Below are 25353 nucleotides of genomic sequence, written 5' to 3'. Positions count from 1 at the left end.
TAAATTTGTGTTGTTTTAAGCCACTAATGTGCAGTAATTAGTTACAGCAGTAATGGGAAATTAATACAGTAACCAAACAACCCAACTCAGGTGAGTAGAATAGGAAATGATGGAGTTTGGCAGGTCCCTTGATTGCCTTGACTGTAAGTCATTGTTGTACAGACTTTGTTACAAAAGATGGACCACTGTTAGGTGGCAAATGGGCCAGACAATCAAAAACATGATGAAAGCTTAGTTTCGTTTCATTTCAAGGGCCAAGTCAATGTGTCCAGAATTAGCTGGTAACACGTTCTGAAAACGTGTCAGCAGTGGTGAGACATCACTGGTAGCCCTGAGAAGGGGTCAAAGGACAGATATAGTTTTCCAGGAGTAAGGAGATCAATGCCCCAAATAATGTGTCCTCTTTTAACACAAAACCAAGGGGCCAACTTTTGGCAGGAGGTACAAGGCTCCCTCAGTGGACTAGGCATAAGGTTTGCCACCTCCAAGTTACCTGCTGGCTTCTACATCAGGAGCGTAAAATCCTCCACTTCTGCCAGTCCATGATGGGGGATACATTGGAATTTCCATTGTGATGACTACTGCAGGTGGTAGTCAGTGATCAGGGAGAGGCAGGCTTCATAGCTTAATTCTGTTTGTTTCCATCAAAGATGGGCGTCTATGCAACTGACCTAGACAGTCTGATAGGCAGCCACAATTTGTTTTTACAGTCTGCAGCCCCAAAGAATAACGTCTTTAATCTGTCAGTCAGCACTCTTCAAAGTGACAGACCAGACAGCTTGACCACTGGCGGCAATTCAAGGGCCAAAAGATCAAAGTGAGTGTTGGCCAGAGCTATGAGAACGGCCTCAGTTCTGTCCACTGAGGAGACTACGTCTGCTCTCGTATCTACATACCTGGAGAGCCACTGTGGCCTGCTGGACACCGAAGCCAAACCATTAGTGAGTTAAGCCCAGCCTTTAAGGGAACATCTGTGAAGCAAGCACCCTACTGACCCAGTGAATGTGCCTGAGGTGACGGAGAGGGGCAGAGAGGATAAGGTTTCAACCAGAGAGTAGCTGCCAGTTCTTGTAAAGCTGAGCTGCTGCTGGGGCTACACCAGCTGTGATCCCAAGAACAGGGCTTCCATTTGAACAGAAAGGCCTGATTAGCCAGGCACCTACTGCCCCCAACACCCAAAGAGTCTGCTAGGGTGCTGTGATTCGCTTCTTTTCCCCCTAAACCAAATTTCTTCAGAGGAATTTTAAATTCTGGCCTTTCCTGTGTCCTGAATCTGAGACGGACAGGAGAGATGCGCTTTTTTAAGACTAAGTTGACATGGGCCTCTGGCCTGAGTTAGCTCACTGTCCCCGAGGTCTGGAAGCCTGTCACCCAAGAAGCCTGGGCTGTTCCTTCGGCTCAATGTCATCCTGGTTCCGCAGCAGGTCGGCCTTGTGTAGACTAACACAGGCCCTCCAAACACTCCTGATGCCAGGCTAGGCCCTGGTTCAGACAGCAAGTGCAATAACCTCAGTCCCCCACGAAACAATACTGAAAAACAGCCTCAGAGAAAGAATGGTTACATTTTTTTATCTGAAGAAGAAAAGGTAAAAATTACAAATGATGTTTAAGTTACACAAAGGAGTACAGAGCGAAAGATGTCTCCCTCACTCCCTTGACTTCTGCTCTCTCACGAGGCAGCCAGTGCTATTTTCTGTCCTTTCACATTATTTTTATGAGCGCATGAACACATCTGTCCTTTCTACTTCCATCTCGAGGTCCCCGTCGGTCAGGCATGGCCTTGTTGCTCTGAACCGCGCAGCCCGGGGCCGCACGGCGCCCCCCCGCGACTCGGCATCTGGCCGACCCGCACCTCCACTCCCACGCGCCCGGCACGGACGACCCCAGGGCATCCTCCCCGGGCACACACACCGCAACGCCGCTAGACCCCAGGAGGCGGAATCGCTGAGCCACCGAAACGCGCGTTTAAAACCGAAAGACAGCACCACCCCCTCCAAGAGGTGCAGACCCGCAACCGAGATGCTCGCGCTCTCCAGAGCTCTCCCAGGGCACTACCAACTTTCCGATCGCGGGGAAACTGGCACCCGAAAGTTTCGACTTGCGTTTACCTCGTCATCTGTAAGGCGGGTCGTCCCTTTGCATATCTAAACGCCCTCTGCACTTCCAACACCGCTTTGGGAATTTGCTTCGGGGCCCAACGCCCAAATCACTCCGTCCCTTTTGCCCCGACTTAACATGGCGCTGACCGCAGCTACTTCCGAGATCCTGGAACACCAAATCGTCCCGGCCAGCATCAAAGAAGGCGTCCAGGCCCGCAGCCTCCAGTCTGCGCACGCTCTGCTCGCCTCCACGCGTCCACTCTCGAAGGCAGTCCGCCAGGTTCCGCTCTAGCCGCCGCGCTCGGTGGTTGCCACCACCAGCCAATCGCAGGGCCCGGATGCCGCTGGCCCCGCCTCACGGATCAGCTGAGGGATCCGAGATGTCCGTTGACAGCGGCGGCGGCGGCGGCCGCGCGGCCGGTTCCGGGTTCGGCGCGGGGCGGGGGGTAAGAGGGCGGCGGGCGCGGGCGGCCGTCGGGACCCGGGTGGGGGGCTGGCGGCGCGGGCCGCGGCGGCGTGGCGCGGGCGCCGAGGAGGAGCGGCGGGCCGCAGCCTCTGCCTTCGCGGGCCGGGTCTCACCCGACGTTTCCGGGTCTCGTCAGATGTGAAGCCGATGGAGCGGCCGGGGGAAGGCGAGCAGCCGCCGCCGCAGCAGCCGTGGGGGAGACTTCTCCGCCTGGGCGCCGAGGAGGGCGAGCCGCACGTCCTCCTGAGGAAACGGGAGTGGACCATCGGGCGGAGAAGAGGTGCGGGGCGGGGAGCGGGCATGGGGGACGTGGGACGGACTGGGGGCGAGCCGGGGACGGGTCCGGGCACGGGGGTGGGGACCGGGGACCCGGGATGGGGGCGGGCGACGGGGTCCGAGTGCTGGGGGACTGGAGCCGGGACCTGAGGGCGGGGGCTGGGCGAGACCGGGCCCACTGGGCTGTGGGAGGCTCCTGGGCGCGGCGCGTTCTGCTGCCCGGTTTTTCCGGTGGAATGGGCCGTCGTGTAACAGCTGCCGTTTATTCACGTATTGGTCGGCCCAGTTACTTCTGCGTGTTTCATGCAGGTTATTTAATTTTCAGTGCAACGTTATGAAGTAGGTGCAATAATTTATCTCCTGGAATGCGGTTTTCTCAAGGGTATTACTATCCAAAGCATCTTCTCTGACCTTAATGGAGTGAAATTAGAAATAAGTTAGCAGAAGGAACACCGGAAAATCCACAGATATGTGGAAATTAAATAACACTCTTAACCCACCAGTGGGTCTAAGAGGAAATCAAAGGGGAAATTAGAAAATACTTTGAGATAAATAAAAATTTAATGTACCAAAACTTAGAGGATGCAGGTAAGCAGTGCTCAGAGGGAAATTTATAGCCGTAGGCAGCTACATTTAAAAAAAAAGATCTCAAGTCCCAGCTCCTAGAATAGAGCTGCTCAAATATTCGTTGATGTAATGAACGTGGGAAGCTACGGCCTTGAAGAAAGTCCTGTAACTAGTGAGAGGAAGAGCCCCCCCCCCCCCACGCTTGCTGCCTCTAAACTCCTAGCGGCCATCTGGTGATTTAACCTCCCTTGTAGCTTTCCTACTGGGAGTGAAGTGCACTGATCAGGCCAACAAAAATATTTCGTTTTTCTGCAAATTAATAAGTTGTCACACTGACTTTATACTTTAAGCAAGAGATAATGAGAAAGATTAGTGTTTAAAAGCAAATGTTCTTTGGTTTCATTTTACCCATCATCATGCACCTGTACCTGTTTTTGGTTGGGGTTTTTTGGGGAGGCAGTCTTAAATCCCAATATCAAGTTAATTTTTTTTTGTTGTTTTTACAACTTTAAAAATATTTACATATCATTAGAAACTTTTCAAGATGTATTGTCTTTACTTGGTGTGAATGGAAGTTTGGTGAAGAGCAGAAGCCTGGAGACCACCACCCTCATGACCCCTAGGCCACCAGCATCACCACCACCGCATAACCTGCTTTGGGCCAATTTACCTTCTGGTGCCTTTGTAGCTACTTCATGGGGTCACTGTGAAGATTAAAGGAGATCGTGAGTGAAGTGCTTAGAAGGAGCCTGCCTAAGAGTTAGCACTTAATGTTAGCCATTGTTGTTATAACACAACACTGTAGTATCATTTTACATGCTAATACAAGGAGCAAAAATGTGTTGTTGAGTTGATTCTTAATGGAAGTCCTTTCCTTGAATATATTAACCTTTCCAGCAAAACGTAGTTTGCCTGGGCTGCCATAACAAAATACCACAGATCACGAAGCTTAAACAGCAGAAGTATATTTCTCACAGTTCTGGAGTCTAGGAAGTCCAAGATCACGGTGACAGTCAGTTTGTTTCCTGGTGAGAACCCTCTTCCTGGATTGCAGGCAGCTGCCTTCTCGCTGTGTCCTGGCCTGCTGGACCAAGAGATCTTTGGCGTCTCCCTCTTATAAATGCCTCAGCCCTATCAGATTAAGGCCCCACCCTAATGATGTCATTTAACTTTTATCATTTACAGGCCTTCTTTCTAAATACAGTCACTTTGGGGGATAGGGTCTCAGGTTGTAGAACTAGATTTATTTTAAAACTATTGCACGCCTGCTATATACAAGGCCTTATTTTGAGGAAAAGGGAGAGCTGAGTTGACGTGTGTGGAAGGATGCAGGGGTTCTCGCCTTCCCAAAGAGCTTCCCATTCTCGGGGAGTGGCAGAGATGTGTACCAACCATGGAGAGAGTAACCAACTGAACGACAAGCAGGGCAAATACCAATAGTAGAACTTTAGCAAAGGTATTTCAGTTCTCAGTTGGAATGCAGATGTTCAGGTGTGGAGAAGCCTAGTAAAACCCCACTCCGGTGACAAAGCCTGGTGACCAGCCTGGGTCTGGGGCTGCAAGGAGACCATCTAAGAATGCCGTCTAAGGGGAATCACACTGTATTGCAGCACAGTCTTTGGGTCTGGCTGCCTTCCCTTGGTTGGTGCTTTTGAGGTTCATCCTTGGCAGTTACATATATCAGTAGTTTGTTCCTTTTTGTTGCTGGGTGATGTTCTGCAGTGTGTTTATTAATTCACCACCAGTTGACGGGTACCAGTACTGCTTCCCACGTTTGGTTATTAAAAAATAAAGATTTATTTTTATTTTATTTATTTATTTTATTTATTTCCCTAGGTAGGGAATTACCTGGCGGTCCAGTTGTTAGGACTTTGCACTTTCACTGCCGAGGGCGTGGGTTCAATCCCTGGTCAGGTAACTAAGATCCTGCAAGCTGCGGGGCGCGGCCCAAAATAAAATAAAGGTACTATAAACCTTAGTAGCTATGGTGCAAACCTGTTATAAGGAGATTAGTGACTCAGTATTAAAACACTCCTGAAAGCTTTTATTCTTTTTTTTTTTTTTTTTTGCGGTACGCGGGCCTCTCACTGTTGTGGCCTCTCCTGTTGCGGAGCACAGGCTCCGGATGCGCAGGCTCAGCGGCCATGGCTCACAGGCCCAGCCGCTCCGCGGCATGTGGGACCTTCCCGGACCAGGGCATGAACCCGTGTCTCCTGCAACGGCAGGCGGACTCTCAACCACTGCGCCACCAGGGAAGCCCGCTTTTATTCTTTTGATTTAAGGAGAGAACAAAGCATTTGAGGGTTTTCCTCTTGGATTTGATGAGGGTATAACAATTGTATTGAGCTATAGATGCATCCCCCTTCTGTTTTAAATTTTCTTAAACGCTTACATGTGCCTATGATAATTTACTCATTCATATTTTCTGTGACTCTGTCATTGCTTTAATTTTGTGATGATTTATGAAACCTTAGGTTACACAGAAGAAATTAAGGACTAAGATACTGAAGATATTTAATAAGCCCCATAGTTTTTTTAAAGTTCTGTAATACTTATCAGGCTATCTGCATATGCGTGCATATTGTAAAAATGTCACCAAGAAGCAGCTGATGTGTAGCTGGAGGTGTTGATGGCGCATATCCTCTAGGTAAGGAGGAGTCAGAAAGGTTCAAGACATAGTCCCTGTCCCTTACTTTGGATTAACACTTAAATGCTTTTTTAAAAGTTTCTTTGTACTTGATTAAGTGCTGTCTCCGTAAGTGGGTACAACATGGGTCTTGACTTCCAGCCGCATGCTTTGTTTAAGCAAAGGGCGGTATTATGCCCGGTACCCACGGTCGTATCCAGCACGCCCCCCTCACTGTTTTAGGTTGTGACCTTTCATTCCCCGGCAATAAACTGGTCTCTGGAGATCACTGTAAAATTATAGTGGATGAAAAATCTGGTCAGGTGTCGCTGGAAGATACCAGGTAAGCTCTTTCTGAACTTCTTTCCTCTTGTAGCTTCAGGAAGCCGACTTGAAGCCAGTGAGTGCAGAGAAGAGACAAGGGCCTGCTTTCTATAGCTCAGTAGTCCGATAGGGTCTCCGGGTATTGGAAGATGTATTTTCTGGTTTCCAGGATGGGCTACTTAGTGACACTTTGGTGTCTGTGACCGTTCTTAAATGTATTCAGGTTAAAGCAAAAATAGCTCAGAAATAAGACTTAAAAGGCAGTGATACATTTTGGGTTCTTGCAAACCTATTCAAGTTAGACTTCCCCAAATCAACAAGTCTTTCTTTTTTTTTATTATTATTATACCACATAAGTAGTACATGAAAGTGAAAAGCTTTCCAAAATTCCACTCACCCACACAATACATACATATTTATTTTGTATTAATGAGATTATACTGTTATACTGTGTATCTATTTTACTTGGAATGTTTGCAGAGTGCTCATCACGTCCGTATGTCTAGGTCCATCTCGTCTTTTTCATTATTATATAATAACTTGTCAGCTCCCTTACTGATGGAAAGTTATTATTTTGACTTTTTCTTATTATAAATGACCCTGCAGTGACTCTCCTCCAAAACTCTTTCCATTCATGTCTGATGATTTTCCTGGGGTAAGTTTATGGGAAGGAATGCTGGGTGGAAGGTGTGAGTGGCGGACGGCCATCCAGCAGTGTGTTGAGAACACGCCTTTCCCACAAGGTGATTTTTTTTATTGTTGTGAAGGTCAAATGCTATGAGATTCTTTGGTAAGTAGCAGTTTGAGGGATAGAAGACCAGGAATTTGGTTTTATTAGGAAGAACGGATGCTGCTTTTCCTCCTCTGATAGGTAGCAGGTCAAGTCCTGTATTTCTCAGCACAATGTACAGTAACAGTGCTGGTTCCAGAGTCTTCTTTCTGCCTCAGGCCCTGGCTCTCCCACCCTGGCCACAGGATAGTATGTGCTTCCCAAGGCTGCTGTAACGATTACCACAGGCTCAGTGGCTAAAACAGCACAAATCTGTGATCTTATAGGCCTGGGTGGTCAAAGTCCATCTCAGGTCTCATTGGCGTCAGCTCCTTATGGGGGCTCTAGGGGAGAAGCCATCCTCTGTCCTTTCCAGCTTCTAGAGGCTGCTGCCTTCCTTGGCCGAGGTGGCTGGAGGGGCAGGGGTGTTCCAGGTGGGAGGAGCCGCAGGTGCAGAGGCCCTGAGGTGCAATCAGGAAGACCCCGACGTCCACGCTGGAGAGACTGGACGTTAGCCTGAGAGCAGTGAAGAGACACCGAGGGGTTTAAACGGAAAAGTGAAATCAGACTTCGGGGTTAGAAAGAGCTTGAGGATAGGTCGTGGGGAGAGCCTGGCAGCAGAGGCCGCGGCAGTGCTGCAGCAGCTCTGCTGGTCTCTGTAAGTGGGGCTTTACTGGGAAGGCAGCCCAGCCCTCCAGGGACCTGCCACCTGTTGGTTGCAGGAGTTGGGACGGAGACGGCCTGACCGCGCAGCCTGAACTATTTCTACTGCCTGGCCCTTTACAGAAGTCTAAAGTAGTGGCAGTCTGCTCAGAGGGAAAGGTGACGACGCCTCTTCAGCACTGGGGGCCTTAGGAGTGGGGCCGTGGAGTTGGGGCCCATGTGGACTGAGTGCCTGAAATTGGAAAGGGGCGGGGAGGGCTTGCTCAGTTGCCGAGTTTGGCTTTTGTCCGGTGCGCTCTTCCCCTTGCCTGCGGGAGCCGCTCCTCAGGGAGGTGCCTCCTGTCCCGCCTGACCGAGGTCCCGGTGTCTCCTGGCCGTGCCTTCCCATCAGGCACTGTGGTCCCTGATTAACTGGAGTGACTTCCCAGCAGCAGGGACCGCGCTATCTTCTGCTCGGTAGCACTGCGTCGATTTGCTTTTGCCCAGAGCCCATGTCGTAGGAGGGTCAGTGCTCATGTGAGGAGTGAACTGAGCTGGGCCGCGGCTGCCGGAGCAGGGTTAGGCCTGTCGACAGAGCGTGGTGCAGAAGCAAGAGAGAAGCTGGGAATCAGAGCACGTGCTGCTGGTGGGCGTCCAGGGCTCCACCAGGAGGAGAACGTGGGGCTGGCACAGCGGAGGCGTTAAAACACTTGACACACCATTGGGCTGTGAGTGAGGGGGCAACAGGCAAGGTTCTTCTCAAGAGAATTGTAAGGTGGCACGAGTATTTACGTCATTCCTCTGAGCGTTCTGTCATTTGCAAAGTGGTAGTATTGAACTGCTTTCCTACTGGCTGTAGAAAAGGAAAATTTTAACTCCAAGTTGTTTTAAGTAGGATAAATTGGATTTTTGTTGTCCCTACAGCACCAACGGAACAGTAATTAACAAGCTGAAGGTTGTTAAGAAGCAGACTTGCCCTTTACAGACTGGGGACGTCATCTACTTGGTGTACAGGAAGAATGAGCCAGAACACAGTAAGGGAGGGGCGGTTCCTGGGCTGGACTCACGGGTGGTGCAGCAGGGACCTGCCACAGCGGGGAAGCATTGTGGGAAGAGGCTGTTGAAGCAGGCATTTCCTGAAGGAATGTTAGTGCTAGCTGCGTCCCCTTTTTCGTTCATGTACATTCTTGGTGTGGGTAGCGTCTGTTGAAGAATGGGAGTGTTGACCTCGTGGACTGAGCCCCAGCCACTCTTAAGAAATGCCACTGTGGCCATGAGCCACGGTCTCGATATGGTAGCCAGGGAGACGGGGTGCGGGGGGGCGGTGAGGAGGGCACCTGAGTGAGGAGAATAAGGCCTAGAATGGGGGCTGGAGGCCACGGACAGCTCTGCTTTGGGAGGCTTTACGGGAAACAGCAAAGGTTAGATGGGATATTCCGTGAGGGCTTTTCCAGCTCTGAGCATCTGCGCCTGTGTTGGCGGGAGAAGAATGATGCAGGACAGGGAGAGTTAGGGGAGTCCTTCGAAGGTTACCCCGGAAATAGGAAGAAGAGGGCGGGTATCCCCTAGACTGTCCTCAGCAGTCAAAGCCAGCCCCCGGCCACAGGGAAGGATCTTGTGTCCGGTCCTGGTGGTTTGAAATGACAAGACACAGGCTCACTCCTCCTCATCGCTTTGCTTGCCTTAGTCTGCCTCCTGACGCCGGATGGTTTTCTGAGGCTTATTTATTTTAAGTTTGGTTCAGATGTTTTGGATCACTTGCTTTAAAAATCCCTTAAACCGGGGGATGTGGTTACTAGCTGATAAGTCGAACTAGTCAACAAGGGCAAAGTGACCGTGAGGTGATGGGAGGGAGCAGAAGAGAAAGATGAGCTCTCTTGACGTGTGGCAAACGCCACTCCGGTTCGGTTAATTTCCTTCAGATGTGGCATACCTCTACGAATCCTTCCATGAAAAGCAAGGCGTAACGCAAGACTCCTTCGGTAAGTGAGATTTTCGCAAAGGAGCGGGTGCATGCGTTGACTCTTCATCCGCTGGAATGTATTCCTGACGCAGCGGCTCCCCCTGCGCCCCGACTGTGTTATGCTCCTGCTTCTTTGTGCTTACAGAAGCTAATAAAGAAAACGTGTTCCACGTGACCAAAGATACCTCAGGTGCAGGGCGAGGCGACGACCCCCAGGATCCCCAGGTCCTGCCATCGCCACCCGCCACTCAGGTGTGCTTTGAGGAACCACAGCCATCAACGTCCACATCGGACCTCTTCCCCATGGCCTCTACCTCTTCCATGGAGCCCACCTCTGCAGGACGAGGGCCTCCCTCCAGCTCCGGTGAGATGGGGATCTCAGGGTGGTAGCTGCGTTGCCCTTTGTTTGCTAATCCTGCCTTGCATTGTTACGGAGACAGACAAGCCACGGAGGAGTTCAGAGGTGGTGTCAGGCATCAGGCTGTCAGTAGTAAGATTTCTGTAGGAGTAAATGTCTTGTTCCATCCCCAAGAGACAGGCTGAAGGCCAGGGACTACAATACTGTGGTATTCTTCACAGGTTATAATTCATATACTGTAAAAATCACACAAAGTGAACCCTTCCGTTTGTTTGTTTTTTAACGACATCTTGGATTACCTGCGCCTGGTTTGAATCAGTGACGCTTTGAACTGCTGTCTCTTCTTCTGAGGCAGGTGAATCAGGATGTCTCTTGTTTGTCCCTCTCACAGGCTCGAGAGGTGCAGACGTCTCCCCAAAAGGGTGTGGTCCATCTGTGGCAAGTGATGAAGTCGTCATCTTCCCTTTGGCTCTCCCAGCAAGAGAGGGGGCGTCCTTTTCTCTGTCGGAACCCAAGGACCAGGAGGACTTGGAGCCCGTTAAGAAGAGAGTAAAAGCAGGTCAGAGTCCAGTGGTTGCGTGTAGCCTTGGCGCCCCGGCAGCACCGTCCCATCTGAGCCTGTTGGGGCCCCACCATCTGCAGAAGTCGGAGGACCCTGTCTTCAGCTGACACCTGTGGTACCTCAGCATCTTCCAGATGGCAATCTGGGCCTTTTCTTTCCTGTCTGCACCGTCGGGATTGAACTGTGTTTACTGTCAGGATATGCTCTTGGTCTGGAGACCACAGTCTGGGGTTGCAGCTCTGTTCTGATACAGCAGCCAGTTTTTAAGAGTATATTATCTTTAAGTGATAGTTTGAACCTTCACGTTAAAGGTGATTTTGAGAAAAATCTATACTTTAAAAGTCAAAGTTAAAAAGATTGTAAAAACTTTTGGGAATGTTGTTGGGAGGACAGTAGCTGTGAGGCAGGCCTGAGAGCTTCCCCTGGATTGGGGCAGTGTGACAGGAGGGAGGGCCTCGGAAAGAAACTGCATTATCTGATGTATTGAGTGGAAAATTGAGTTGATTGGCCTGGGGAGGTGTGGGATGAGTCAGCAACAGGTACAAAAAAATACGTATGAAAATGGAGCCACTTTTAACTCTATGAGAAATGAAAAATTGTATAAGGAAGAAAATTATACTGTGTGAGCAGTGAATATTTAAGCATAATAATATAAATACAATATACTGAACAAATAATTGTGTTAGAATAATATTGGGAAGGAGACCCAGAGGGGCAGAGTCCTTCTCTGCTTTAATGGATGTCAGGAGATGATGTCTAAAATCCATCAGCCTAAACGTAGCATGACAATTCAGAAACACAGAGGTCCGGACCAGAAGAAACAGAAGACATGAAAGTTGTTTCCCCAAAGGAGGGAGGGTGAAGCTGAGGACAGGCTGGAGCAGAGGGCTGCTGCTTTGGTTTTCTTTTAAATATTTGACTTTTTAAATTGTAAGTATTTTTTTAATTAAAAATAAATTTAATCTCTGATTATAAAAAAAGTAAAACACACTGGCAGAAAAAAAAAAATTTAAGCTCCTGGTAACATTTGAGGGTCTGTATTTTCCAGCACTTTCCTGTGTGCATATGGGTCACATTTTTTGTTTGTTTAAACAAAAATGACTTTACACACAAATGCTATTTGACACCTGGCCTTTATCTCTCACCCGTGTATCCTGAGTGTCTTTTTTATGCTGTTAACTATTATAAAGCAAAACTTAAACATACTGGATTATGAGACTTACTTTGAACCTTCGTAAAAATGCCCTTTAAAATACAGTGAGGGAATGGCCATCATCAAAAAATGTACAAACAATAAATGCTGGAGAGGGTGTGGAGAAAAGGAGCCCTCCTACACTGCTGGTGGGAATGTGAATTGATACAGACACTATGGAGAACAGTATGGAGGTTCCTTAAAAAACTACAAATAGAACTACCATACGACCTAGCAATCCCTCTACTGGGCATATACCCTGAGAAAACCGTAATTCAAAAAGAGTCATGTACCAAAATGTTCATTGCAGCTCTGTTTACAATAGCCAGGACATGGGAGCATCCTAAGTGTCCATCGACAGATGAATAAAGAAGATGTGGCACGTATATACAATGGAATATTTCTCAGCCATAAAAAGAAACGAAATTGAGTTATTTGTAGTGAGGTGGATGGACCTAGAGTCTGTCATACAGAGTGAAGTAAGTCAGAAAGGGAAAAATGAATACCATATGCTAACACATATATATGGAATCTTAAAAAAAAAAAAAAGTTCTGAAGAACCTAGGGGCAGGACAGGAATAAAGATGCAGACTTAGAGAATGGACTTGAGGACACGGGGAGGGGGAAGGGTAAGCTGGAACGAAGTGAGAGAGTGGCATGGACGTATATACACTACCAAATGTAAAATAGCTAGTGGGAAGCAGCCGCATAGCACAGGGAGATCAGCTCAGTGCTTTGTGACCACCTAGAGGGATGGAATAGGGAGGGTTGGAGGGAGAAGCAGGAGGGAGGAGATACGGGGTTATATGTATACATGTAGCTGATTCACTTTGTTATAAAGCAGAAACTAACACACCATTGTAAAGCAATTATACTCCAATAAAGATGTTAAAAAAACAAATACAGTGAGGGGACTTCCCTGGTGGTCCAGTGGTTACAACTCCGAGCTTCCATTGCAGGGGACGTGGGTTCGATCCCTGGTCGGGGAACTAAGATCTCACATGCCCCGCAGCGTGGCTAGTAAATAAATAAGTAAAATTTAAAGATTAAAAAAAAAAATACAGGGAGGACTGGGTCTCCTGTCCACAGGTTAAGACATCTGTAAAACCAAGAGATGGAGTGCACTTCCTCCATGGTCATGATGTTGAGAACGTGTCCCTTTCCCTTGCAGACGGGGAGCCCGCCCTGAACCTGCCCCTGGTCACAGACCCGGGCGGAGACCCCCACAGTACCCTCAACGTCAGAGCTGCGACCGTGAAGCCAGACAAGATGGAGGAGACTCTCACGTGCATCATCTGCCAGGACCTGCTGCACGACTGTGTGAGGTGCGTGCGCAGGGCCCGCGGGGCCGCAGACGGGGCTGGCCTCTGCGTCAGGCCCAGGACCTGCTGCACGACTGTGTGAGGTGCGTGCGCAGGGCCCGCGGGGCCGCAGACGGGGCTGGCCTCTGCGTCAGGCCCAGGACCTGCTGCACGACTGTGTGAGGTGCGCCCGCAGGGCCCACGGGGCCGCAGACGGGGCTGGCCTCTGCGTCAGGCCCGCCGAGGTTACCGTAGCCGTTCTCCTTGTGCGGCTGACGAGCTGAAAGCCGGGCCCAGTGACTGACGCTGCACAGGAGCCCGCGAGACGCGTGCAGTGGCTCTGACCTCAGTGACGCCAGGTCCACCTCAGCTAGAGCAGGGGAGCTGTACCGAGTGGCCAGCATCTCGTGGTTAAGGAAACACGGTAGTTAAGGTGGAGCGAAGGTGCCAGAACAAAGATCTCTCTTTGCTTCTCTGTGGGAACTTAAGAATTTGTCCGCAGTTCGGCATAAACGCGGGTCTTTGCCACCCACACCCAGTGTCTCCGCTCTTCCCGTTCCTGGTGGCCCTGGCCCCCAGTGGTCCCTGGCCCTCCTGGAGCACAGATCGCCGCGTGGCCCCGGTCTCTTGTAGCTGGCAAGCGCACAGATGAAGCAGTTGTAGCCGAACGCCCTGTTTTTGCGCAGGGACTGCTTCTCAGGAGGGTCGTGGAAGGCAGGCGGCGTGCCCCTGCGTGAGCCGAGGTGCAGCCCCGCCAGCCACAGGCCCCACCACGGCGTGGGTGGGGCGCCCCAGAGCACAGGCCTGAGGCCCTGCGGAGTCGAAAGATCGGGGGGCGGGAGGCGGGGGGGCAGTTGGCCCATTCTTCTGTTTTTACCCGAACCTCAGTCTGAGCAGGGCCACGTCCTCCTTCAGGGGAAGAGGCAGCATGACTCTGGGTCCCTGCTTCTCACACCCAGTGCCCGTCCTGTGCCCTCAGCCTGCAGCCCTGTATGCACACCTTCTGCGCTGCCTGCTACTCGGGCTGGATGGAGCGCTCTGCCCTGTGCCCCACCTGCCGCTGTCCAGTGGAGCGGATCTGTAAAAACCACATCCTCAACAACCTGGTGGAGGCATATCTGCTGCAGCACCCGGACAAGAGGCGCAGCGAGGAGGACGTGCGCAGCATGGCCGCCAGGAACAGAATCACGCAGGACATGCTGCAGCCCAAGGTCAGGAGGGCCTTCTCCGACGAGGAGGGGAGCTCCGAGGACCTGCTGGAGCTGTCGGACGTGGACAGCGAGTCCTCGGATGTCAGGTGAGCCTCGTGGGGGCGGGGCGGGGCGGGCGGGGCGGGTCTGACCGCTCCCCAGGACCTGCTGGTCTGGGCCGCTGCTGAGGTGCGACGCTGTGGCCCAGGTGACTGTGGTGAGGCTTGCTCACGGCCCTGCCTCCTGCGACAGCCCCTTTTTTTTGGTATATGTGGAATATTTATTCTATTATTTTGTTGCTTATCTGTATATTTTTTCTAGTTTATTACGATATAACTAACATACCGCACTATGTAAGTTCAGGGTGGACAGCATAGTGCTTTGGCTTAATTACTGTGAGAGCATCACCACAGTAAGTGACACCCTTTTGTTTGCTGAGTCATCATCAAGTGCCTTGATTCACAGGCTGAGACAGACTCTGCAGAAGCACACTCACTCTCTGTAGCTTGTCTAGTGATCATATGTCCTGCACCGTAAGTTGCAGTATTTATCATCTGTTAGGATGTTATTGTAGAAAAGCCACAGTCACCTGGCAGAGGGTGCAATCCTAGGAGACATTTTTTTTTTTTTTTTTCGGTACGCAGGCCTCTCACTGTTGTGGCCTCTCCCGTTGCGGAGCACAGGCTCCGGACGCACAGGCTCAGCGGCCATGGCTCACGGGTCCAGCCGCCCCGCGGCATGTGGGATCTTCCCGGACCGGGGCACGAACCCGTGTCCCCTGCATCGGCAGGCGGACTCTCAACCACTGCACCACCAGGGAAGACCTAGGAGACCTTATTTTATCTGCTGTAGAATGTTGGGTTTTTTTTCATAAATTTATTTATTTTATTTATTTTTTGGCTGCGTTGGGTCTTTGTTGCTGCACACAGGCATTCTCTAGTTGTGGCGAGCTGGGGCTACTCTTCATTGCAGTGTGCGGGCATCTCATTGAGGTGGCTTCTCTTGTTGCGGAGCACAGGCTCTAGGCCCACGGGTTCAGTAGTTGTGGCTCACAGGCTCTAGAGCACAGGCTCAGTAGTTGTGGCGCACGGGCTCAGTAGTTGTGGCTTGAGGGCTGTAGAGCGCAGGCTCAGTAGTTGTGGCGCATGGCCTCAGTAGTTGTGGCTCGCGGGCTCTAGAGCGCAGGCTTCAGTAGTTGTGGCACGCAGTCTCAGTATTTGTGGCTTGCGGGCTCTAGAGCGCACGCTCAGTAGTTGTGGCGCACGGGCTTAGTTGCTTCACGGCACGTGGGATCTTCCCGGACCAGGGCTCGAACCCATGTCCCCTGCATTGGCAGGCGGATTCTTAACCACTGCACCACCAGGGAAGCCCTCTGCTGTAGAATGTTGATGTTTCCAGACTTGGAAGTCCAGGGTATGAATTTTTGTGTTGAGGCCATAAAATTTAAAAAGACAAAACAGCTACCCCGCTCCTCAGTTTATTATCTTTGTTTCTTTCCCCCAAATTTAGCACATAATGGTCAAGTAAAAAGAAAACCAAAAATCACTTTTGGTTTGTGTGAACATTTTATTACGTATTCATCTGGCCATACATACGTGTAGTCATACATACTTATATTTTTACCGTTTAAAACATTTCTTTGTAATATTTTGAATTCCGAACAAAGCTGCAGTGCATGGCGTGCATTTACAGTTCAGTGCACATGTCCAGTCATTTCTTGGAGATAAGTACATGGAAGTAGGATGCTCAGGTCAGTAGTCTCACTGAGGGGACGCCTTGCTGGACTTCTGGCATCTGTCATGAAATGCCTGTCAGAGAGTCCTGGTGTTGGTACCCCACAGGGTATGCAGAGGGACAGCAGTGATGCCTGCGACGCTCAGAGTAATGGGACAAACAGGTATCTTATTCCCATTTATATGTTTTTCTTACATATGAGGCTGAATGTCTTCAGTGTTTCTGCATTTTCTAGTCAGGTCTCGCCTGTCCTTCCCATTGGTGGCAGGCTTGGGCAGGCGTCCTCTGACTGAGATGAGGGGAGAGTCCGTGCGTGCCTTTCCTGCAGATTCTGTTTTACCATCTGCAGATTTGAAAGCTCAGCTGAAGTGCATACAGCTGGGTGAAAGCCCCTGCTGACAGCGGCATCCAGCCCTGGCGTGTTCTGCTCAGATTTTAACAAAAGGGTGTGCACTGGGCGGGCATCAAACCTGTGAGAGCGCGTCCTGCCCAGTGTGGAGACAGGGTGGCTTTGCCCCCAGGGATGGCTCAGTGGGGCGAGGGGCAGGGAGAAGACATCTCAGTACCCCAGGAGTGGCCGAGGGCTCTGGGAACGTGCGGGAAAGGGGGGCTGGGAGGTGGCGGGGAGGAGAGCCTGCCGACTGCTGCTGTGCAGGATGTGCGCCGAGCCATCCTTCCCTTCTGCACACACTGGGTGCAGCACCTGGTGCAGAGCTGAGGCATGCAGGCAGGACAAGGCCGGTGAGCGAGTATCTGGGTCTTGTCCCGTCACCAGGGCTGGGCCGTCGTTGCCACCACCCTTACACACGGCCAGAGCAGGTGTCTCCTCTTTCCTCCAAGCTCCGGGTTTTCTTCCCTTGCAGTCAGCCGTACATCGTGTGCAGACAGTGCCCCGAGTACCGCAGGCAGGCGGGGCGGCCCCTTCCCTGCCCAGGGCCCGGCAGTGAGCCAGGGGTACCGCAGGCCCCTGGGGATGCACCATCGACGTCCGCCAGCATCACGACAGGTGAGACAGCCACACCTTCCATGCTGTCCCGACCATTCGGGAAGCGGGTGGCACTTCTGCGGGCTCCTCTCTGCTCGAATGGCTCGTTGCTTCTCATAACCTGTTTGGAGCTAAGAAACCAAATAATTAACTTCATTTGTGGGCCTCGGCTCCTGGACACACCCAAGGATTCAGTCCTGATTCTAACACTTACTCCCCACCCCGCCCAGCCCACTACCTCAGGGCAGTCGGCATCCCCCGTGGTGCTCACACCAAAGCCAAAAGGACCATCACACACAGGCCCCTCCAGTGAGGGACTGGCCTCTTTCCAGCAACAGGACATGATGTTACCAGAGCCGCCCTGAGCTATCTGTTCGATGCCCGTTTCAGTGGGCAGGTCCCCAGGTGCCCTCGAGAAAGGGAAGGTGGACACGTGGACTGTGGTTTGTGGTCCTGCGTTGTAGGGCCTGGCCTCTCTGCCACCGTCAGCCTGAGCCTGTCAAGAGGCCATTGACCTAAGGATTGCGACCCAGAGCCGCGTTCTTAACCATCTTCCACGATGCTGTGCCATGGCTCTTGGGGGCTTCCTTGTAGGCCCCTCAGGTAGGGATGGCTGGGGCAGCGTGTGGAAGGCCCCACTGGGACCGTAATGCAGTGTGCACAGGCAGAGCCTCGTGCGGTGCGTGAGTGACGGGGGGCCGGGCCACGTGGACACAGCTCCTGGTCCAGGGTCAGCCAGCAGGGACTAGAGAAATCGCTTTACTGTTCTCTGGGCTGTCCTTCCTTTATGGGAAATGGTAAAAAACCTTCATGTGATCTTTGAAATCTTGCTACAACTACTGAACCAGGAGATAACTTCGGTCATTTTTCAATCTATTTAAACTTCTTAGTTTGAGTGGTAGACCGTCACTTGGCTGTAGGAAAATAGGCCTGAGTTCTGTCCGCGTTTTCTTGTAGGTCTGTGTCCTCGTGCATACCTTACAGCTGCCCCTCTAGGTGTGGTCTGAGCCGCTCTTGCTGCCCGTGTGCTGGCGGCACCAGCCTGAGCGTCCTATCTGTTCCACAGCCCAGGACTACGTGTGTGCCCTGCAAGGAAGCCACGCCATATGCACCTGCTGCTTCCAGCCCATGCCCGACCGGAGGGCGGAGCGCGAGCGGGACCCCCGCATCGCCCCCCAGCAGTGTGAGTGAGGGTGTGGGTGTGCGCCGTCTCCCCGGCGCCCCTCCCCACCTCGGAGCCGCTCCTGTGTGTCCTTCCAGCTCAGGTTTCAAGAGTGTCGTGGACTTCTCTGTGTGGTGTGAAGTAAGGGTGCAGCTCTGTTTCCACCTGCGTCGTCAGGTGTCTCTGCGGGACCACGTTGAATAATCTATCTTTTCCCACCGGTTGATAACCCCGCCCCCGTCATACACTAAGTTTACACACACGGGGGGCTCTCTTTCTGGATCTTGTATCTGACGTGTGTCCCCACAGTAGTTCTCCAATGTGTCATTTTATTCTATTCTATTCCATTCTATTCTGTTCACTGTGTGGCTTTCTGGACCGCAGATCCCTGACTAGGGATTGAACCCGGGTCCAAGGTGTCACTTTAAAGTCTAACGGATTAACTACATGGTGCTTTAATTTACAGTCTTTGGATCACTATGAAAATCGAGCTTGTCATTTATTTACCAGTCCCTTGAGCCTTCTCCTCGCTGGATGGCGTGACCGGTGCTTGTGCTCTGTGTCCGCAGGTGCCATCTGCCTGCAGCCCTTCTGCCACCTGTACTGGGGCTGCGCCCGGACTGGCTGCCTCGGCTGCCTGGCCCCATTCTGCGGTAATGCTGGCCCTGCCGTCGATCGCCGCCACCTTCCCCTGTTCTCTCGTGCACTTGAGGCCAGTGCTGGGCTGGCCGTGTGCCCGAGGAGGGAGAGGCCACGTTGGTCACCATGAGTTGGCCCCTTTCCCTGGTGGTCTGCGTAGGTTTGCGAGCGTCAGTGAGGGGGACGCTGAGTCATGCACAAGGACCACCCCCACTAAAAAATCGTGTCCGGACTTCACGACCCCAGACCAGGGGCTGCACAGACTGGCTGTTTCTGGGGGGAGTGGAATGGAAGTCCTTTTACTTTTTCTCTGTTTGAAGTTGTATTTTGTCATGGAACTTTTTATTCTTTGTAGACCCCGTAATGAAGGAAATTTGGTTATCTTAACTGTTGGGTGAACGGTGCTTTTGTAAAGTGTGTATGAAACGGATAACACTGCTTCCCTCCGTCCTGACAGAACTCAACCTGGGCGACCGGTGTCTGGACGGGGTGCTGAGCAACAACAACTACGAGTCGGATGTCCTGAAGGTACAGGCGCGGCGAGGCCAGCGGGAGGCCTTCCAGGACCCGCCAGTGACCTCATGACCCTGCACTTCTGACTAGTGCTGCCACTGTATCTGCTTATCCCTATATTCCCCCCAAATAGGTATTCCTTCACACCCGCCACACAGGAAGCCACAGGAATTGTGTCCCACAGTTCCAGCTCCTGCTCGGCCTGCGCCGAGTGGGGCAGGGCGCGGCCGGCCCTCGGGTGGAACCAGGACTGCCCCTCGCTCTCTTCCCGCGTTGCAGGGGGCAGCCGGCTTTTAGAACTTCAGTGCTTAACGTGCACATCAGTCCCTTGCCAGGAGCCTTGCCTTCACCTGGATCATGTGCGGCATCGGCCGCAGGGTGAATGGCAGGCACCTCAGCACGGCGGTACTCAGGCTAGATGTCCACAGGGCCTTTCTTGTAGGTTTGCACAGAAGGAGCCAAGCAGCTCCACGTGTCTTGAGGGCAGAGCACAGATCCAGACCCTGGCTTCCTTGTCATGTGGTCATGGGCCTGTTCTGCACTGTGGCCACTCCGGCCAAGGTTAGGTGTCTCGCTGCTCCTGTGCTAGGAATGTCTTTGCAGAATTTCAGAGAGAGTGTGTTACCTCTTACGCTCGAGGTTGTAAAGCTAGCCTGCCTTTTGAGACTCAGAAGAAGCACCTTGGACAAAAATCTTGTGCAGTAGTGTGTGGATGTGATACCACGTCTGTCCCAGGCCTCCTGGTCTGCGAGGCTACCTGGGCCGTCCAGGCTGTGGTCCTGGAAGCAGGCCCCCTAACTGCACGCAGTGCTCGCCCTCTGCAAGTGCCCACCACGTTTAGGTGCTTGGCTTTACCCACCTTCCAGGGCCTTTTATGAAATGTCAATCCTTTTTGCCATTTTAGTGTTTCTTTCTCCAAGCTTGTGTTTCTTCTCTTGCCCGTTTCCCTGTTACAGAATTATCTGGCCACCAGGGGTTTGACGTGGAAAAACATGTTGACTGAGAGCCTCGGGGCTCTGCAGAGGGGAGCGTTCCTGCTGTCTGGTAAGCCGCGTTGTGCCTGCTCTCCTGCACCGACAGCGGTGCTTCCCAGGGCAGCTCTGCCTCTGGTGAACCAGCCACACCCGCCAGGCCGCACGCCGGCAGTACTGCTTGTCGGCTTCCCACGCTCACACCTGAGACCTCCGCCCACCCTGGCAGACACACACAAAGGTCCTACTACTCTTGGGTTTCTTTCTTTATGTTGGGTTTGAGTCGACATGACATATTCTGGAATCTTTTCTCGCACAGGGGAGGGAAGGGGCACAGCTGGAGAGGTGTTGGCCCTACCGCTTGTCAGCGTTGACATCCTGGGGCTGCTTGTTCCCAAACCCTCGCGGTCCTTGGTGCCTGTCCCTCAGTGCGTGGGTGACTCAGTGAAGGCTCGCCCCCTCTCCCAGGGACACCCAGTGTATTGTGAAATGTGAATTTTTGTCACTAAGGGAGGGTGCAGAAAAATCAGCAAGTGATTTTTTTTTTTCCTAAGACATGAATTATTATGAAAGACTTGAGAGGTTTGCTGGGAACCCTTCTAAGCTGTTTTTGGACACATTCTAGTGAATGTCTTGGGTTTTCTCTGCTGCGACGTCTCTGTGTGGTTGGGTCTTAAGTCCTTGTGCTTTTTAATGGCTATTTTTATAAGAATGACGTGGTTCACAAAGAAAATGTAAGTGGTGCAAGGAAGACTGAAGGATAAAGTGAAAATCATTAGAAATCCCATCGCCTAAAAATATACCCAGTGATAATACTTTCACGATCACCCTTCCAAGTACATGTACCCATGTGTGTGTATAATTTTTATGAATGAAATCCTATCGGATATGCTTTTAATAAGCTATTCACTCACCAGTATATCTTGGATCCTTCCTATGTCACTAAAGATCTATACCGTGATTGTTAGTTAGCATCCTGATACCGTCGTTCATGTAGCCAGTTCGTTAGCAAAGGATATTTCAGTTGTTTCCAGCTTTTCACTGTGTGAAACAACACTGAAGCTGCCAAGCATGCAGTCCTGTAGGTTTAACAGTTGTACCCTTAGGATAATAAACAGGGCTGCTGGAGGCACGGTTGAGGTGTGCCTGGGGCCTGAGGGCCAGCATCCCCTGAGCCCATCAGCTGCGTGTTTGCCTTCGAGGCCTTGTAAATATGAAAGAGGCAAATGGTGAGGTATCATTGTTTTATCTGCCATATTTGATTATTAATGAAATTGAAGATCTTTTTGTTTTATGGGCCATTTGCTTGTCTGTGTCCTTGGTCCATATTTATGTTAGGCTATTTGAACTTGGGAGGTATGGATTTGTGTGATATCTTTGTTAATTAAGGGTACAACACATTGTCATTTGTGCTGAAAATACGTTCTCTGCTATTTCATTAGTATTTCGTTTTTGTTGTACGTGTTTCCATTGTGATGTTTAAACTGTAGGCAGTCACATTTACAAATCCTTTCCTCTGTGCCGTTTGGTTTTCATGTTGTAGTTGGAAATAGCTCAAGAGAAGAACATTCATTCCTCTTAGTACTTTTCTAGATTTTTTTGAATATTTGAATTTTTAATCCAGGTGGAATTATTTTGCCATAAGGAAGTAAGTTGGTATCTAGGTTGGTTTTGTTCTCGTGTTCCAAACGTCCAGCCTTTTGTCTCCGGCCAGTCTGTGGATCATGCACTGGTCCCCCAGCAGTTTGCAAGGCCGCGTCTATTTTGCCGCCGTGCTTGTAAGAGGCTGTGTTCCTTCTAGATTACAGAATCACCGGAAACACCGTGCTGTGCTACTGCTGTGGCCTGCGGAGCTTCCGCGAGCTGACCTACCAGTATCGGCAGAACATCCCTGCTTCTGAGCTGCCGGGTAAGGAGACCCCCGCCCCTACCCCCACCTGGCCCACAGCTCAGTTCTCTTTGCATTGGCTCCTACTCTCCTTTGCAATAGCTAGATAGCCTGTGTGGGCCTTTGCTCTGTGTTCTTAGCGGACGTCTGCGTCGGCCAGGGACACGGGCGGGTCTCAGGGCCGTCCCTGCCTGGTGCCTGCTCAGGCTCTGGGTCTCTGAAGCAGGTTGCTAAAACAAGATGCCCAAAAAACGTCCTATGGGCAACCGGAGTCATCTCATTTCTAACCTGGGTTTTCAGTTGAACCTTTTTTTCCATTCCTGGAGAACAGTGCAAGGAAACGAGCTGTGAAATGTGACGAAGCGCTGTGCGTTTGAGCTGCAGTGTCTCTTTGGCCTTGGCTTAAATTCACTAGGCTGAGTCTGTGAGTGTGGTATGTGTGTCACACGTGTTCACTTTTTTCTCTCCCTAGTGGCCGTAACGTCCCGTCCTGATTGCTACTGGGGCCGCAACTGCCGCACTCAGGTGAAGGCCCACCACGCAATGTGAGTGCGGCACGGGGGCGGGGGCCGGGCCGGGGCTGAAGGAGTCCCCTGCAGAGAGGCAAACCCACGCTTTCCCTACAGGAAGGTGCTCTTTAAGCGTTTTGGCCAAGTTGATATCGCAGCTTTTAGGGATGTGCGTGAACTAGTCAGCTCTCTACTTATAAACTAATTTAGTTGTCATGCTTTTATAAAGTCACATAGTATATATCAATAAAAAATCATCACTTAGACACTCTGCTTTTCTGTTATCTCATTTCATGAAACGTTGGCATACAAACGTTCACCTCCCGCTCCACCTCTATGTGCCCAGCGCACAGGCGGCCATCCCCAGCCCACACGTTCAAGGTTTAGCACTTTCTGAATCCATGGCTGAGGTCACTGAGAACTCCCATCCCGAGCCACGCCGCCGTGCACCTGGGTCTACCTTTGGTGCCGTGATGGCTCGTAGGCTCTTGCTGGGAGTGTCCCATGGGGTCTTTAGAGGCTTTCACGTTGACGTGCACGCTGCCACACGCGGTGGCCCATGGGAGCAGGCTCGCCTACGCTTTCAAACCGTAAGGGAAGCAATCACATAAATGAGTCCTGAGGATGCATGCTGTGTGGGGCAACTGTAACCCCAGACAGCCACTTGAGGCTCAAGTGGAAGTACTTGAGAGAGCGCCCCTGGCTTAGGAGTCATCATGAGGGCTCCGGAAAGGCGGCTGCCTCTGAGGGAGCGATTTGGCGGAATAAAAGGCTTGCTTTGTATGCGAGCATTAACTGTGTGGAAGAGACCATTTTATTCTAAGAAAAGAGATTTCAGCAGTAACAGGCTAACCTTTCTCAGTAAACACTTGGGTCAGGGCAGCAAAGATACAGTCGTCTTCTTGGAGAGGAGGTGGCGTCAGCCCCGCCAGGTCACCCGCAGTGCCTTGGGAATGCTTTGAGTCTCTGGGAATTACCTAAATGTTCCACTTACATTTTAAAATTTAAAAAAGGAGAAAAGAGGCTGCATTTGGGGCTAGTTTCTTTGATGGTATGAGAGACAAGCCCTTGCAAACCCCCAAGCACAGGGTTGCTTCTCCTGTAGCTCCCCCAGGCGCAATTCAGAATTCCTTTGTTGAACGTGTCTCTGATGCCCTCTTGTGTATTTCACCGTTGTCTCCCTGCAGGAAATTCAATCACATCTGTGAACAGACGAGGTTCAAGAACTAAACATCCAGGGAGGCAGCACAATGGCTTGGGAGTATTGCCAGTCAATGACAGTGTCTCAGAAAATACTGAATACAGACGCTTTAAGAGCATTTCACAGTGCCCCTCAGGGGACGCCGGGGGTCTCTGCTTCGGGCACTCTGGTGCGACCTTTCTCTTGTGGAGTGAGACCCTCTCGGCGAGAACCCCTACCAGTGGCGCCCAGAGCCCTGGGCCAGAGCAGGAGCTGTCAGCCGTCCCCTCCTGTTGAAGACAACCACAAGGTTTGCTCTCTGTACCTTTCGCACAGCCACGGTCAAAGCAGACGTCTCTCTTCAAGAAAAGTGCCCTGGGAGAAGAAGGGGAATTTGTCAGAAATGCTGTGCTGTTTGAGGGAAGGGAACAAAGTTTCCAGCTGGGGCGCACACAGCGGCTGACCTGTGCACTTTCATAGGTTTGGTGCTCATCTCCTAATAAGACTTAAATATCGCAAACTGTAGCACAAATGATATAACTTATAATTTACAAGTTGACTAAAATGGGAGATAGTATGATATTTGAAAGAATAAGCATATGTTTCTGTTTATAAAAGAAAAATCATCAGACGTCCAGGGACCCCAGCTCCAAGGGCATGATTGGGTCACTGCCACGCCGGGCTCCTCAGCACAACTGCAGCCCTGCCAACCTGTCCCGCCTTCTTCACTCCTCCCCTGCGGCCGGGGCCGGGGTGGCCCAGGGACCTGGGGTGCAGGTCGTCCCTGGTGGTGCCCCGGCCTGCCAGTAGCAGCTTCTTCCCACCGAGAGCTTCCACAAGTCCTTGCCCTTTCCGCCTGCTATGGGTTTGCCGTGTCATCTGGAATAATACTTGAAATTTTATTGTTTAAAAAAAAAAAGTTTTTTATCAGTTGTTGAAATCACCCATTAACGTTTGTTTGCAAAATTGTACCTTTTTTGCTTCTTCTCAGGAATACGATTTTCAACTTTGTGTTGCTCTTGATACAGACTCTGAGAAGCAGCGCTCCGTGGAAGAAGGCCTCCTTCCTGCGTTCTAATAAACAAGCCGTGTCTGTTTCTCTCCCCGGCACGTTCATTCGTGTGCTGGTTGTGATGTGCTCCCTCCTGTCACGGTGGGACCGGCTGCAGGCGTCACTGGTTACCTGCTGACTAACAAAGAGCCCACCCGGGGGGCTCTACTTGGATTAGCCTCGCAGGCCCTGCGGGCACGTGTGACCTGGGGTCAGGGCCCGGGTCTGAGCATTTGGGAAAAGGCACGGGTTCCCTTGGATCCGCCAACCCCGACTTGGTCCCAGGTTGAAGGCACGGCTTTGTGTCTAAGCCCCGGCCTGGCTCGTGCGGGCACGAAGCTGCCCTCCACGCTTAGGACCTTGACTCATCACCCCCTTCACTTCTG

General features: G+C 51.4%; 1 protein-coding gene across 3 annotated transcripts; it reads left to right on the top strand.

Moving 5' to 3' along the window:
• Positions 1–2451: 2451 nt before the first annotated feature.
• Positions 2452–25019, top strand: CHFR (checkpoint with forkhead and ring finger domains). 3 transcript variants are annotated; one of them, XM_033440615.2, is made up of 17 exons: positions 2452–2545; positions 2702–2845; positions 6278–6377; positions 8694–8803; positions 9692–9751; positions 9878–10096; positions 10482–10649; positions 13016–13169; positions 14125–14442; positions 16933–17075; positions 18121–18237; positions 18786–18869; positions 19313–19383; positions 20325–20412; positions 22141–22248; positions 22700–22752; positions 23924–25019. In XM_033440615.2, exons 2-17 carry the CDS (start codon positions 2713–2715, stop codon positions 23942–23944), a joined length of 1947 nt encoding a protein of 648 aa, XP_033296506.1. In that variant the 5' UTR covers positions 2452–2545; positions 2702–2712; the 3' UTR covers positions 23945–25019. The 3 variants fall into 3 exon arrangements, with proteins under 3 accessions (XP_033296506.1, XP_004276666.1, XP_049554508.1); XM_004276618.4 differs by having other exon boundaries at positions 22700–22772; XM_049698551.1 differs by having other exon boundaries at positions 2503–2526; positions 22700–22772.
• The last annotated feature ends 334 nt before the right edge of the window (positions 25020–25353 follow it).

Source organism: Orcinus orca, chromosome 15 (assembly GCF_937001465.1).
Source record: "Orcinus orca chromosome 15, mOrcOrc1.1, whole genome shotgun sequence".
NCBI lineage: Eukaryota > Metazoa > Chordata > Mammalia > Artiodactyla > Delphinidae > Orcinus > Orcinus orca.
The sequence above is the reverse complement of the archived record's forward strand: the minus strand, read 5'-3'. Positions and strand labels throughout refer to the sequence as shown.